Raw genomic sequence first — 17,284 nt, 5'->3', positions numbered from 1 at the left:
ATTACAGGCAGGAGGTAAGTCATAATTGATTACGGCAGTCTAAGAAATTTTCTGACAACATTGCATGTCTTTTGTTAAATCTGTTTTTGAATTATTGGATGGATTCTTACATTGAGGCTAAGGCAAATAAGATTTTCCTTGAAACTGTATTGTGCGAAATCAGTAACTGACATTATTAAAGGTATAGTGTATACGGGTGTTTGTAAGATGTATACAATGCCTGAAAATTTTTATTTCCTAATTCTGGTTTCCCTGAATTGATGATTCAAACTGTTTCTGAGCCTACTCATAGGTATTTCCTGTAAACAGTCAGGAAATTAAGTCAAAAAAGGATGGAAGTAACTTTTGATGTACTTTCAGCATTACTGGTGACAATTTTTAACGTTAAATCTGGTCCATCTGTTTCAGTACAGACAACACTGCGTGGGAGATAAAGAAACAGCCCTAAATGAAGCATTAAAGGCACGAAAAGGGATTTCCCCGGGGTAAAAAAAATAATGGCTGGATCATCAAAAGCTTCACTGAAGGTTAGTAATACAATAATAAAGATTAGTAAAGCAATATAGAGCAATAAAGCAAGAATACTCACCTATAAGTCCAAGGTCAGACCTGCACTGTATTGAGGGATTTGCCTCTCTGGTAAAAGCCTAACTGATATCTCAACCAGACTATGGAGAAGACAATCACAACATTTACGAATTGAATTGAGATCAATCTGAACGGTTAAGCTCGGTATGGTAAATAAAACAGTCTTGCCAGATAGCTCTGAGCCCACTTTCCCAACCAGTCTGAGATTTAATATCAATATGAGGAGGAAAGATTTGTGCAATACTGATTTCCATTCGGTACCATACCAGCAAAAGCTAATCGCTTATCATCAGAAACAGTCACTTGAAGTTGTTCTAGGAGGTTTTGGCAGATTTTTTTTCATCTTTAGCAGAGAAGTTATATAATTTGGAAAATGAACAAAGAATCTCGGTCTGTGTAGGTATACTTTGCAATCCGAGTCAGCTCGCATAAGAACTTTCAAACCAATCTGAACTCAGATCGATCTCAGTTCAACTGATACACATAGTGACTGTCATGTATCCCACATCAAGGCCCTTCATGAGCGTCGGAACTAATTCAAAGTTAATAATGCTTCAGGAGTCACCAAAAGCATTATCAACTTGAACAGAGTTAAGAAGATCCATGATGAAAGAACACAAATGGTAATTTCCACACTTTTTAATTTGAAAACTAAAAAACCGACCCAGGTTTCAACACATAGTGTCATTTTTAAGGGTTGAAACCTGGGTCAGTTGTTGTGTTTTGAAATTAAAAAGTGAGGGAATGACCATTTGTGTTCTTTCATCATGGATATATAGAACTTCCGCCAAATCAAGCCTGAAATGATTTTATACGTAAGAAGCTTAACCCTTTCGCGCCGGACCTTCGTTGAGGGAAATTCTTCCTCAATACGAGTCTCTTGAAAGTTTTCTTCACTCCACTGTATGAAGCTTTTTCACATCGACTGAAGGTAGTGGTACCCTCCCTAACCATTTTTAGACCCAACTCAGTGGGACGCCGATCCCTTTCCTCGGCCTCTGTCCCAGGCCCTTGAGGGATTAAAAGCCCCTTCCTAGGACGAGTCCGCGGTCAACTGGCTAAAATATTAATGCAAAATATATGAAAATATTTGTTGCTCGCATCGATTTGTTACATTCAAAATTAATTTTGTGTTTTTTTACTGAGCTTGCAGAAATTTTAAACGAAGTTCTAACGTTGATATAGACAGATTTAGGGCCGGTTTTATAATGTCTGGTTAAACTGGAGTTTAAGCTAAGCGTCGGTTAAGTCCCAAAATTCTGTTTTATAATCGATGGTTAAGTCAAATCTGAGCGTTAAAGTGGTAGTTAAGCTAAACCATGGATTTCCCTTGGGTAAAAGGTTAACGTGAAGTTTAAATTGTTGAAAATGGCGGATGTTTTGAAATGCTGAAGTACCCTACGATAATATACGGAAGAAATAATCGACCAAGCGCAGCATCCTCCGTTTTTATCCGTATCTACGATATCAGCAATCAATTTCCAATATTTTTAGCACCATACTAGCAATTTAATAAGTGAAATATTTCCATAAGACCAGTGATATATCCGGAACGGACCACTGTTTTCATGCTATTCGACGTATTCTACGGTATACGCTACGAAATCCTTACAAACATCTCAAGTTTGATAATAATCACCATCCAATAAATAATATTGTCTATTCTATGGACTGCAGTCGGAGATCGTGTGCCAAACCCCTGAAAATGTTGAAGTTATGCAATATTTGTGCCGGTGTAGGAGTTAGTTATGATTTGTGCCAGCCAAGTGAGATGATGAAAAATATTAGAATTACATATCGGAGAGAAAGAAGGAGGTGTAACAGGAGTGTAGGTATAGAAATCTGTTATTACCTGGTTTTGCTGACTTCATCAACGAATTAAAAATGTGTCGGTGTTTACAAAGACAGTTTGAATTAGAAGAACAGCCAAGTTTCGTATTTGGCAATCGAAATAGAGAAAAAGATCGTACTTACTGATTTACTAGCATTTGATGTCACTATAGAATTTATAATTAATTGTGAGGATATATGTTATGAGGTGAAAGTATTTTCGTATTTCTTTTTCCAAAAGATATGTTTGTCAAAGTACTACAAAAAAAATTGTAGGTAAGTCCATTAACAATATCTGGTGTACGGCTTGGTATTTCTTGGAGATAAATATGTAGGAATAAGTGAGGCAAGTGAAAGATGGCGTGAAAAAGAAAGGATTTTGCACGTTTCGTACGTAATGTATACAAGATACTGTTTGAGTTTTCTTTGGAGGCTGAGAAAGGCAAATTGATGCAACCAATGCAGCTCGTGTGGGTAAAAAAGTAAGAATGACTGATTTGCTCATGAGATGGTATGACATATTAAGGAATTTGTTAGGCAAATGAGCCTTTAGAGTGTGGAATTTTACTAATTATTGTACTTTTTGTGACTAAGTAATGACCTCTCATTATTTTGATAGAAAAAGATTTGGAAAGGCACCGTAAGCAAGAGAAGTCTTCTCGTCTCTGAGTGTTCTAATGTGTAGCCTTCAACGGAAAAAATGCGACTTTATTGCCTAAGTGCAGTTCGTAGCCAAACATAGGTTATGTACTATTAAAACCTCCTCGCAAATTATCTACCATCAAAAGTAGCTTCAGAGCTATAGAATCAGTGGTGCATCTGCCATCAAAAGTAGCTTCAGAGCCATAGAATCAGTGGTGCCCATCTAGATACCTCATGTTAAAATATAAGAGTGCCAATTTGGTTACCAATACTTATCTTATTTCAGGTTTGAATATTTTAATATGGTGAAAGTAAACAATTCGATACTTTATCCTGAAAAAGTTTGATTTTATTCCACACATTTGAGCCTTAATTCAAGGAGAGAATTTGGACCCTTGCACCTGAAGACTCATGGAACATCAAAGTCAGATTAATCAAAGAAATATTATTTTAAGGTTCTTAAGCATTGTCTGCTAAGGGAATATATTTATTGAGGTTCTCAAGCATAGTCTGCTAAGGGAATGTTTGAAACAATCAGAGTCAGTTGTATTTCTTACAATATTGAGCCAGCTGGGCTACTCTTGCTTGCAATTGGGGAAAGCTGTTGTCTGTGTACATATGTATTTGCTCATGAGGTTGAAATTACAGGAAATGACTGCATTCACCACCATTACATTCATTATTTTCCATGCTTATCAGTGACTACTGAAATTTTTTCATCAATAAGCTCTTTCAAAGTATTTTGTATGATATTGAGCAAGATATGGTGAAGTTCTTCATATTAGTAAAATTAGACATTGCAGTATTTCCACTGATTTTATTATAATAAAATCAGTGGAAATATTGCAATGTCTAATTTTACTAATAACTCTTTCAAAGTCTTAAGTGGGATCCTTGGTATCGTTCTTCCTAAAATATTAACCCTTACTACTACTTGTCAACGTTTAACTAACTAATGTGTTTAATAAGTCTTCAAAGGATAAGTGAAGACATATTCCTATAACAGCCAATTTATATCACATATCTGGTACACTCGTTAGTTTCTTGGGATGTCAATCCCAAACGTAACTTTTATTATTTTTTTCATGCTCCATCAGCCAATTTATATCACATATCTGGTACACTCGTTAGTTTCTTGGGATGTCAATCCCATACGTAGCTTTTATTAATTTTTTCATGCTCCATCCATTGAACTGTCACTAATGAGTACATACGTTCAAAAAATCTATTAGGTATAATATCATCAACACTTATAATAATGCATGACTAGATATCTCATTCCATTACTTACTGTTAGAAGTGATCTACTCATTAAGGTTGACATAGGTTTTTGTAACATACATGGTTATTCCATTTATTCCAGAACCATTGTCTCCCTGCCCTTGCTTGTAACTCAAAATCCTTACCTTAATCACTGTTGTCAGCATTTCAAGCTTGATATACACTTCATCTACTTCATTTATATCTAATTCATCTCCTGCAATTATTCCCTCACCTCACTTATCAGGTCTAGCTAGCACTTCCTACTTCCTTTTCCTGTCAATATTATCTATACATTCCTGTATACCTCTATTCTTATCCTCCTTCTGGGTCAAAAATACCAGTTCCATAGCAAACCTTACTCCATATGTCTTAACCAGACTTCTATTTGCACTTTGGTACTGTGATTATCCCTTTAATTCTCCTCATTTTATTTATTCCAAGGATTATCTCTGTCTCATCTGTCTCGCTCCGATCTGCATCACTAGAGATATATTTTAACATGCATAGCTGCAACATATGTAATGAGAAACAGTCTATGTTCATGTCACAAAGGCAAATTTTCTTAATAGATTTGTGAAAGTGGAGTGGATGTAAGGGAAATTCTCCTATAATCACTTCATAAATAGAACATGGTACGATAAAATTCTGTGAGGAAGTCATATTATTGCATTTATGATAATGGAAGCACATATATTAATTATAAGTGAGTGATGTCAGTGTGGTGCATTCAGAGATAACTTGGTACAGCATTCATAAGGATTACCCCAGAAGTAGGTAGTAAAAAAAATTACTGTGACAACATGTAACAACATAATTCCATTGAAAACCCATATCCCAAAAAGACAGTTGCAATGAAGGAGTCATCATGATGGAATCCTTACGCTTTGCATTTGATACAAATAAATTCTTTAAATGCTATATAAATAACAGTATATTTGTACAGTGACGGATACATGGGGGGGGGGGGCTAAGGAGGGTATCCAATTTGCTCCCCTTGGGTACCATCCACTTTACACTAGATAGAATGGTGGTTTATTTCCAACCCCCACTACAGCTGGAATTTTAACCTCACCTAGTCCAACCCCCTTGTCCCTATCCTCGATCCACTACTGTCTTTGTATAATTTAGTACTCTGCTAAATATTTAAAACATGTTCAATGAAAGCTTCATATTTTGTGCGCTGAGAATAAAAGAAAATATCTATCACATGTATAGTATAGTATTCATAAACACCACTGAGAGTTGAAATTTAATGCTTTCATTCTGATTAGATATGTTTTTCGACAGATTTTTTATAAATTGAACCCAGTAACTTTAATATCTTTGCACCCCATCTCCTTTCCTTAAATCTTAAATACAATACAAGCCATTGCTGTTGATTAGATATGAAGTTAGTTATGTTAGCACTTAAAACTTATTCTTACACAAGGTTTGCAAAAATAGTATTAACATAAAGAATAGATCCCCCATCCCAAGCTATGAGCCAAAAAGAGTTGCAATATTTGTTACAGATGCATATTTTTATAACAACATGCAGCCTGCTGGTAAAGTATGAAAGGTTTGCTGCAAACTGTACATTTATTTAATAATTGGATAGCAGGAGCCCTTGAAGTAACTGTGGTAGGGTTATGCATAAGTTATTCAAACTTTATTCATTCTTCTCTAATTTTAATTTTAGACTGTGAAGCTATGTTCATAATCAGTGATTTCTGAACATCCATTCAATTTAAAATGGCAATGAATACATTCTCAATGGCATTACCATAAAGACTCACAGTCATCCCTATTACAATATCAACTACACTATTGACAGCCAGTATCAAAATATGTTTCACTTTATACTTCAATGGTAAGGGCTACTTGGTGTCATGCAATAGATTTTGGTCTCTCTAATGAAGAAATTTAAACTTCTGTCCCTTATTGAAAATTTATTTGCCAGAGATTATGGATTTCATGAAACATATTGCTTCTTAACAGTATATATATATATAATCATAAAAAAGATAAGATAATTTAAAGTAATGAAATATCTGCTGCTAGCTGGCAATTATATGGCTCAATTCTTTTCGTGTCTGTAACACGAGTGGCACATGGCTGAATATACCTCCTCATTGTGAAAATTTTAATAAAACTGAAAATGCTCTATATAAACACAAAAATCATCAAAGGAATTACCATGAATTGATCATAACAATGACATCATTGTGACAGAAGCCTCGTTATCGTTTTAATGAACACTGATGAATTTTTCTATTAGACGGTGGTTGGTTATAAATTCTGTTATTTAAATTATGGCCATGGTGAGTACTTTGAAAACGGGAAAGGCTTTGATTATTCACAAATTGCAAGTTGTTCCTAATTCCGTAGGGAACACAGAGATGATAATAAATTAGCGTAGGGGCCATACTAACGCTAAGAAGATATATCTTACTGCAAAAGTATGATTAAAATTTATCGTCATTATGATTAAATTGTAGCCTCAAAATGCTCCTAAAATCTCTCTGGTGGCGTACTCAATAGAAAACCATTTCAATTGGTTTCATTATACAAATGAGAATCTTCGTTCTCGAATAATAAGCACAAACAAGGTTAATTTACCACTATTTCTTGCACTCATACAATTAACACTTGTACTTGCCAAATATTCACAAATCGAGGCGAGTATTTTTATTTTAACGACACACTGATGATTGACCATAAGATCGTCAACGATTAAAACCGAAAATATTGGCGTCATCTTCGTTTTCAAAGCTAACCATCACTTCAAAACAAACGTAAACAATTCTTTCTCCACTCTCCAACTCGATTTTTTTCAATTTTGACTTTCGTCTGTTTCACTTTTCGCGATCAATTGTTGGTATGAGAATTACAGTAGGTACGCTTTCCTCTCGTTAAAGTTCCCATCAGCCAACTGGCGGTAGGATTTGCTTTATAAAACCCAACCTCTCGTTAATCTCCACGTTACCGTTATCTCCACGTCAACTTAACGTGAGGTTTAACTAGACATTATAAAACCGGCCCTTAGTATATTTACTAGTTGATCTATAACTCCGTTGATATTAACGTTAGAATTTTGATTGAAATTTCCATGTGGTCAGCAAAAAAAGATGAATTCATTTATAGCAATAGATATGAAAAGTAAGCAACAAATATAGTTTTGGAAAACACACTGCAAATAACAGTAGTTGACCGCATGGAGAGGATAAGAAAGGGTCGACCTGAGCGGCCAAAGATGGGACTGGGCTCGCGCTAAGGCGTATCACGAGGAGCGACCGCGTCCGTGGGTCTATTGTGTCCGCCACGGTCACTTTTTTTGACCTGTGCCGCACAGGCATGGCATTCGTTGCTTAGGTTAGGAAAATTAATGCCGCACAGGTGTGGCATTCGTTGTTTATGGAAGAAAATCCTCGCCGCACAGGTGTGGCATTCGGGTTAAGAAGGGCCTTGATTTGGGATATACATATAAGACATCGGGCCATTCTCATGTGGGTCGAGATATCAGTCTATAAGGCTATCATCAGATTAGTAAATTCCTCAATATGTTAGGGATTCAAAACACTTGAAGAGAATATTTTGCAATTTTTTTTCAACTCACCAGCATGCTTAGGCTGAGGGGTGCTCGGAGCAGACTGTGGAGGAGGAGCAGGGACACTAAAGCTTTTCAGAGGATGCCCTTGCAATCCTCTTTTGCCCATTGTTCCACTGCCACCATCAACAGCTGACATCATACCGGTCATACCGGGCCTGAAAAGAAATCAAAGTTTACTCAAAAACAAAAATCTATCACCACAGATAGGTGGGATATCTTTTCCTTCACATTTGTATATGGTCTCAAATTCTAATCTTATTTCACATACTTCAATCCAAAATTCGACAAATAGTTTCTATCATAGATTATTCAAATGTATGTTACACTTAGACAAGACATAAATCAAATAGATTTATATAGGATTCAATTAATAAGGTAACAAAAATGCAACATAAAAAATAATTTAAAAAGTTCATGAGGCTTTTCTATACCATCACAATTGGCCATTAACACATAACCATTGAAAATGACACTTTACAATGAACTGTTTTCACCAAAAATTGAAAAGAAAAATTTCTAGCCACAAAATTTTTCAACAAAAAAATTCCTTATTCCTTTTTGAGAATAGGCTTCCATTTCAGTTTTTGATATTTCAGCAATTCAAATTTTCTACCTTTATTTATCAACAAACTTTCCAAGTGACTCTTATTGGATTAATAAAATATATTTTTTTCACTTTCTGAATCAACGCCCACTGTCCCATTTGTTAGTAGCAAATGTCAAAGTTCTTAACTCTTCCGTAGGTATCCTGAGAAAACTTATAAATGTCGTATTCTCCTTCAATCATATTACAATTGGAACCAGAAGAATTTTCATAAAAAGGCAATATTTTGTAGTGAATATTTTACAATGAATACTTTCTAATCAACAATAAAATTAGTAATCCTAATCCCCCAAAAGAACACTTCAATCCATTCATACGTAGAGCAGACCAGTGTCCCACCAAATTATTAAAAACTACTAAAGTAGTAAGTCAGCTTATTTATAATATTGCTGAAATAAAATTTTTCATCTCCCATTATCTTAGAAGAGACTATTTCTAGATGAGTTTCCAAGACTTAAAAAGCTAAAGCAATATAAGACTTCGAGCAATAATTGAGCATTTACCCATAGTGAGAGGTTCCAGGCATAATTTGCATGGCTGGGGCCATTCCTGGAACAGAGGAACTTCCAGGATAAGACGCCTGGTTGGGTACTGGACCAAGAACACTGTCATAGCCTCCAGTGGCCTCAGGCGAATGAGTTGCTACAACAAGAAATAAAAATGAAGATCAGAACAATGCATGCCTTTCCATTGAGCAAATCCCAGTGAAGCTTCAATCATTTCTCAGTAATTATAAAGATACTATTTCACAGCCCAAAAGTTACAACTAAATACATAGAAAATCAGTGAAATTAGGCACTCCTGAAGATAGTCTTATGTAGAGGTTGCCATTCAATGAAAACAAGGAAATACTTGGCAGTATATTTTACATATAAGATTTAAACAAAAGTAACTCACCCTATGATTCACCATGGTAACAAGTGTCCATATTTCATTAATAAAAGTAAGTGAAAAAACTTGAAAACCATTACAAAATACAATAAAAAGACAATAATAGGAAACAATATTATTAAAATATTATAATAAAATAAAATTTGAAGAAAAATAAAACTGTATAAGCAAATAACATGATCAAGAGAACCCCTATCTTGAGGATAATCAAGTGATTGTATCAAGTAGAAAGTTAATATCCTCGAGAAGAAATAACCAGCCTCTCAATTTATTAATAAATGCGGCTTGACTATTACACAATAATGCAATTTCTGCCCATCTTTGAATTAAAATTTATTCTTATGGAAAACTGCCCATTTTTACTATTTATTAAGATAGGTATGAACATATTTGGAAAAGTTAGCAGACAGCTTAGGTTCTTTGCACCACAGGAAAGGGTTGGAAGGAGGAGAAAAAACTGGCATCAGAGTTTTCCTGCTATGAAAAAGGCATCCAGGGGAGCATGGCATTATGTCCAATCCAATGGGCAATATTCTGTGCTTGTAGAGTCCACCACAATGCAAGCAAGTAGGGATCAGGCACCCTGAAAATTTTCTACCACCTATGGGATTTGAGGCCAGGATTACAGGGTGGGAAACCAACACACTAGCTACTCAAGCAGCCTGATCCTCATTGTACGAGGGTAAACTTAAAAGTAAGGACTCATAAGTCGTCGCGTCACCACATGAAGCGCTAGGCACAATCTGCCTACCCCACTGTGTTCCTTGTTTCCTTTGCTACCTCTCTCAACTGCCACGAAGCATTGTTCACTGCTCATTGTTGGCACAGCAGCCTTCTCTATTAAGCTTCCCCTCACGTCTCCATCCAGTTTGAAATCCAGTCTGTCATACGATTTTTGGCCAAGAAAAAGGTGGCACTTATCGACATTAATCACCAATTGGTTGAGGTTTACGGTGAAAAATGTATGGATGTTAAAAACATTCATAAGTGGTGCTATAAATTCCTTTTTGGCCGCCCAAACGTCCACTGTCAGGTGGGTACCCAAAAAGACCACCAAAGGCAACACGTGGAATGTGCGGAAGAAGTTGTGCACCATTTTGAATAGACAGGGGATAATTTTTTGGACTCTCTCACCCAGTCATTTCCACATGTTGCTCGCCCTGAAGAAACCTAGGAGGAATGAAGTTCGCGACGGATGGCAAGGCATAAGAGAAGATCAATGCCCATCCTAGCATTGCAGACCAAAGCTGGTATGTCGACCGGATTCAAAAGTTCATCGCGTGGATGAGGAAAGTAATCGAGCGCCAGGGTGACTACATCGAAAAATAGCTGAAGTCATGACCTTTCCTACGATGTATCCAACAATGCAAATAAATATCATATTTTATGATTAAAAAATTGGAGACCTTATTTTTAAGTTTACCCTCATAATAAAAGGGAGGAGAGAAAACCAGCAATGGTAGCAAAAAGGTTCACAGTGAAAGACACTAAAGGGACCATAGCATTTCATGAAAGGAGAGCTGCAATCCACATTGAGCCATGAAGCTGTGAAGATATTTGGAGATAAGAGATATCTTGAAGTCTTCATTTTCCGTTACTACGCAACAGCTGCTGTGGCAAAGACAACAGTTTTGCTGGCACTACTGTCAGCATCTTCGGGTCAAAGACACTTCTTCCTGATCATCTAAGCCATCTTCGACCTGAAGACACTACAAGTAGTATGGTATTTGGAGGAGGCGACCGCCAGCTGAGGTCATTTGCGCCATGAGGGAAGGGTGGAGAGAAACCGGGCATTGGCATTAGCAAGCTCTCAACAAAAGGTGCCAAGGGGACCACGGCTTACCGTCCCATCCGACGGACGGAGTGTTGCGCTTGAAACGTCCTTTCAACAACAATCAAGCAGGGATCAGGGAGTCTCTGAAATTTCTCTGCCACTGCCGGGATTTGAACCTGGGCCCACCAGGTGGGAAGCCAACACTTTAGCCACCACACCAACCCGATCCGCTAGCAGTAGTGCCACTTGTCTTTTCGACACGATGCAGTAGTGACAAAAAATGAAGACTTTCATTGCACACCACGAAAATCTCTGTTCTGATAAGAGTTATTCACTTACCAGCTGGATCGAGGGTGACGTGGGCACGGGCAATTGAATACTGAGTTCTTGGGTACATGGGACGCACAGTTGGGCCTCCAACATCAGAGGAACTAGGCACCATCCCTGGCCCATGGTGGTGATGATGATGGTGCTGCTGTGGTGCGTGGTGCCCATGCTGCGTTGCTCCATTGGGAGCACCAATTGGCGTGGCTGTGGCAACCGCTAGGAAAGGAGAAGAGAGAAAAAGGAATGATTACCAAAGTTGAACAGATGATCAAAAGAATTAAAATCTAAAATTGTTGTAATAATAAAATACATTTTATGCATTTTTAAACTTTCAGAGCAGAGCATGTAAACTGACTTGCTTCCTCCCAAGCTGGCATAAGTGATAACATGTGTGTACAGACTGACCCATAAATTTTTGGCCTCTAATATGAGCGTAATTTTGATAAACAGCAATGTAATTCAGCACATATATTAAAAAAGGTTGTATTTTTTGTTTAATATGAACAGCATTTTAAAATTTTGACCTTTTGACCACGTGAAGTGGGTCAAAGTGCAAACTTTGACTTTTCCTTAAGGGGTTTCATCGCTAAAAATTTCAAGATTGAAAAAAGTCTGATTTTCTGGGTGAAAACATTATTTCAAATGCTGGGTATAAGAAAAACAATTGAATAATTTTATTTTCAAAATATTTAACAGTAATCCAGGTGCGGTCACCAACAACTTCATACTGTAGGTTTTCAAGGACCTCTAAATCAATGGTACAGTCCATATCGCCATATTGTATAGTCACAAATTGCCACATTTGGAGGATTCATATTCCTGTTTTCATACTTACCACATTGTTCCATCTAATACAAAATAGCAAGAAGAATACAAGATAGAATGACGTTGCAGGAAGACTAAAGAAGGGAGGATCAAAAATCATTAGAAACAACACATAATTATCAAAACTCATCTCACACACAAATACACCATCATGTCAAAAATTTTGCACAAATGAAGTGTTCCACTCATTCAGCAACTTTTTGTGTTGTTAAATTCTCCACATACACACCATACATAGTATCATCATTAGTATTTATATGCAGGTATTAAAAATAAATGAAATTATTGCAGTGTTACAAATTTTAATAATACATATATATTGTGGAGGAGCCTATATATCAACCTGCATAACTTTTCCTTAGAGAAGCAAAAGCCAATACATTGGCTACCTACACTACGAGAGTTTAAAAATTTCAATTCCCTAAATAGAAGCGATGTTATTAAATAAAACCATGCTTTCATGCATTGCTGTGCAAGTTTAGCCTTTGAAATGCGCAAGAGACCAAAAAAAGTGCACGATTGGATGATAAGAAGGCAAAAACTAGGACATGATAGAGGTATAGGAAACTTACGAGCAAGAATGAGTCAGTTCCACCACCTTTTTCTCAGTTCTGATTTTGGTTCAGTTCGTAATGTTGGCTCGCAGTTTTTAATCAAGAGTTTCCTTTTCATTGCTTTGATTTCATGAGTTCTTGACGATTTTCTTCATTTTACTATGAAAACTACCAAAAATAACATATCAAGGAATCTCATAAGTGTCTCATTTCTGCATAATATCATCATCATCACAGGGTTCCCTCTCTAACTAAATTATATAATTCACGGTTTTTTCCAGGTTTTCATGGTCTAAATTGCGTCAAATTCACGGTCTGTTGATAAGCCATTTTAGGAAGAAACATTGATCACATAAAAATCACTGGCCGCACGTTAACTACAAATATAGTGAAAGTGATGAACGCCACCAATGCAAACGCAGCAATGAAAGTGCTCTAATGGCGTTGCCTATCATTAGCAAAATTTAGGGCCGGCTAAAGGTTGTGAGTGAGAAAATGGAGGGTGACAGGGAAGTGAAGAGGTGTCTAATTTCTCGCCAGGGTTAAATGATCACTTTGGCTAACGGTCTTCCAATCACAGCCTCAAGATCAATGTGTCGTCATGGCACACGGACCAATAATTGCGCTTCGAATATACGTGTGGAGATAAATGCGTGGGCAGTGTCTGCGCTTGAATGACCTTGAAATATGATCGACAAATTGATTTTTCTTTTGATCCGTCAATCGTAGATCTACAATCAAGTTTGAGAGGTTTTTAAGGTTTTACGACGAATTTCACGGCTATTTCCAGGTTTTTTTCACGGTAGACGAAATTCACGGCTTATTCACGGTTTTAAGGTTTTCACGGTTGAGTGGGAACCCTATCATCATCAGTCAACAATCCTAAGATTGGTTTGACTCAGCTCTCCATTCCTCTCTCCTATCTGCTAGCCTTTTCATAGCGACGTATTTCTCCTCTTTTACATCTTCTATAACCTATCCTATGTAACTCATTTGCCCTTTTTCCCTTCCACTTGTCCTTGAACAATTGTCTTCATCAGTCCATCATGCCTCAGAATGTGGCCAATTATGTTGTCCGTACAGTCTGTAATATCATCATCAAATAATATCTCCATTATGTAATAAAATATGCAAATCTGTGAAATACCAATGATGCAAATTTCTTAGGTTGGAAAGTTCAGGTTTCTGATTCTATTCATAAGAATAAAAAATACTAGGAAAAGATGAGTAGGACAGTGTGTTGCTTTTTGGTCAAGCTGTTTGAGTATCTCAGGCTTCATTTAATACCAGAGCCAAATTATGGAGAGGTTAAGTGTTATCTTAGTCCCAGGTTTAATGAATTCTGGATGGATACCAGATTAATTGTAATTACCCAATTTTCTGAATATAATTCATTATTCGCCAGCTCTTATAACAATCATTAATTCTTTAATCATTTAACTATGTATAATATATTTTACCAGGCTTCAATTCGAAGCCTTAATTTTTAGAGTGAAAAGTTTTCATCTTGGCTTTTATGTAAATTATTTGTTACAAGAGGCCTAGCCAGGACAAAAGTGTTGGGGGGGAGGGCAGGGGAATGACCCGAAGGGTAAGGGGTACGGAACTCCCCACTGGGAAAATGTGAAAATTTTTATCTCTATAAATCACATTTTATAATAATTTGGCACTTAAAATTACATAATTGATGGGTAGTCAGGAAAATATTTTGCTAAAACATGTTGGTGGAGTAGAATACATTTTTTTTAAAGAATAGGTGGAGTTAGGGGGGAGGCACAGGGGCACGTGCCCCGCTAAGTGCTTAAAAAAATAGACAAAATTTTTAATACGGTCATCATTATGTTTGTTTCGTTTTATGTACTTTGGAGCCTCAATCATTTAATTTCATATAAAAATAAAGAGAATATTTCATACAGTAATTGTTGTACATACATATCTTGCTTTTAATCTTAAGTACGAGAAGATAGTTTGCCTGTCAGTCCCTTATGCCCCTCCAGGAAAAAATCCTGGATCCGCATTACTTTTAAAGGTTAATGTTTTTCTCCTAAAATTAATTGCTTTGGTGAAGGGCATGTACCCCCTATTCCCCCCTGGCTACATCCGTGTCTGTAACAATTCTTTCTGGTTTCAGTTCCAATTTTGCTCTAACAAGGAGACATCGCCAAAGTGATGTTCGGGATCTGGATGCGGATGTTATTATCTGAAACTATATAGGTTAAGTAGAAAAAGTGCCACAGTTTTCTTCCACATAGGCCCGGGTTCGAGAGATATTCGCATGTAAAGATTTTGCACAGCATGACATCCATTGAGTAAGGCACAATTCGGAGTTTCGTTTAAAATCCATAAATTGATATTAAATTTAAAAAATCGCAAAGTAACCAAATAAAACGAATGCGGATAAATTTGTTACAATGATTTCAAAAATTAAAAGAGAGAAAAAATTTTGCCGACACTGGGACACGAACCTGGGATACCAACTACAGGTTAGGGGACTAATGCTGTAGACTGCACCGCCACGGCTGTAGTTGAGAGGGAGTGCTTACTCAAGGGATGTCATGCTGCGCGAAATCTTTACATGCGAATATCTCTCGAACCCAGGCCTATGTGGAAGAAAGCTGTGACACTTTTTCTACCTTACTTATATAGTTTCAGAAAATAACATCCGCATCCAGATCCCGAACATCACTTTGGCGATGTCTCCTAGTAAGCTCAAGAACTGTCAAAACCGAGAACCAAATGATCAAACTGACTCATCCCTGCTCACGAGCAAAAGGGCATCAGTGGAAGGATGGAGAAAAAACTCGACACTCACGTTCTCTCGGCTTCTGGGCATCCACAGGAAGAGCTATTGGCTTTGCTCGGATCACTCGCCTTGCGGTCGAAGTTTTCTCATCACCCCCTATGATGTTAGGAAAGCCAAAGGCGTGTGCAAAGTGATATAAAAACACATAAAAGCAAGCAAGCGTGCACTTATAGCAAAAAAGTTAAGAATGACAGAGGACGTAGCACTTGTATCCCATTGATACATTCCAAAATGAGCGGCTTGAGCACAAAAACACTTGAAACATCACAAAAGAAGGACAGAGACAAAAAAACAACATAGTGAATAAAATTATGGCACACACAAAAATTAACTGCCAGTTTGAACAGTACTGCTTTCTTAGCAATGGCTATAGCACCAATTCTCAACGCTTCACGAGTTAATTTTTAATCACTATTACACTTAATGGTCACAAATTAACCTCTTAATGGAGATTCGATAGCTATTTTGGGCGGCAGAACTAGCAATTGAATTTATGACAAAAAAGTTACCGGCTAGGTGACAGCAGGGTAAAGTTCTAGCCTGCCAATCAAGCCCTTGCACAGCAGAGGTTATAGGAAACCAGGACTTATGGCAAATTTTCTACGCAGGCGAGTGCCTGGCTGTGACTCATGCTATCTCCACTTCCACTTTCCTAGCGGCCTTCACTTCTATTATTTCCTTCCTCTCCATTTTGATTTTGACTAGTCACAGCGTATACATGCACGAGTGGGACGAAATTTCTGGCTCTCATGGGACGTATTCAACCGCATGCGAGGCCACGGCAATAATTACACATTTGTGATGTGAAATATACAATTAAAAATCGTAAACAACATATCTCTTAATTTACTACTACTTAATTTAGGTTGAGGGGTTTTCAAAAATGGCAATACCAACATTTTTTGGACAGTGAATTTAAGATCTGGATACAAAGAGAGGGAAATGTGGATATAGAGGTAAAGGAACATTAAGGTGCTAGACATGGTGGATTAGGAGGGAAAGGGTAAAGATATTTGATTAGCTAACGACGTAGCAACACCAATAAGACTTGCTAAAGGCCTGTTTACATTAACCTGTACGACTATTTATATCTAAATGTATGAACATGAGAATGAACACGAAAATGCACGGTGTAGCCACCCAACTGATGAAAATGCATGAATGGAAAATAGAACTTATTATAATTTGGTTCATGCATTCGTATATGTTCCATTACGGTCCACAAAAATCATTCACGCAAACAGACATTAACTTATACGTGTTAGTGTATATTGTAAACAGGCCTTAAGATGATAAAGAAAGCCCCCACTGTGGTCTAGGCTTCGGGAGACTATCGCAATATGTTTTATTTAATTTGCAGCACTGAGAGAACTGGCAGTGAATTTGAAGTCCATTGAGGTCAGCCATGAAACAAAAAACTAATATATACTATTTAAAACAATTGCACAGCATTGAAAATTAGGAGGAAAGACACCAAGACACCACAACTTTTGAAATGAATTGATGAATGGTTTCCTGAGTTTTTCAGTGATGACTAATGGAAGGTTGGAGGAAGTAGCTAAAAACTTAATTCTTTCTTGAAAAAATATTATCA

General features: G+C 36.9%; 1 protein-coding gene across 4 annotated transcripts in view; it reads right to left on the bottom strand.

Moving 5' to 3' along the window:
- LOC124169663 (neogenin) overlaps positions 1-17,284 on the bottom strand; it is a 354,395-nt gene that overhangs the window by 9,961 nt on the left and 327,150 nt on the right. For 3 of the 4 annotated variants that reach the window (XM_046548314.1, XM_046548318.1, XM_046548317.1), the window contains exons 23-26: positions 15,700-15,786; positions 11,521-11,724; positions 9,020-9,158; positions 7,919-8,067 (exon numbers count right to left, since the gene is read on the bottom strand). In XM_046548314.1, the coding sequence (XP_046404270.1) occupies positions 7,919-8,067; positions 9,020-9,158; positions 11,521-11,724; positions 15,700-15,786 (579 nt within the window). The remainder of the gene's footprint in view (positions 1-7,918; positions 8,068-9,019; positions 9,159-11,520; positions 11,725-15,699; positions 15,787-17,284) is intronic. The other variant, XM_046548315.1, reaches the window with a different exon arrangement.

The sequence above is a fragment of the Ischnura elegans genome, chromosome 12 (genome assembly GCF_921293095.1).
Source record: "Ischnura elegans chromosome 12, ioIscEleg1.1, whole genome shotgun sequence".
NCBI lineage: Eukaryota > Metazoa > Arthropoda > Insecta > Odonata > Coenagrionidae > Ischnura > Ischnura elegans.
Note: the sequence above shows the minus strand (reverse complement) of the source record. Positions and strands in the feature narration are given on the sequence as shown.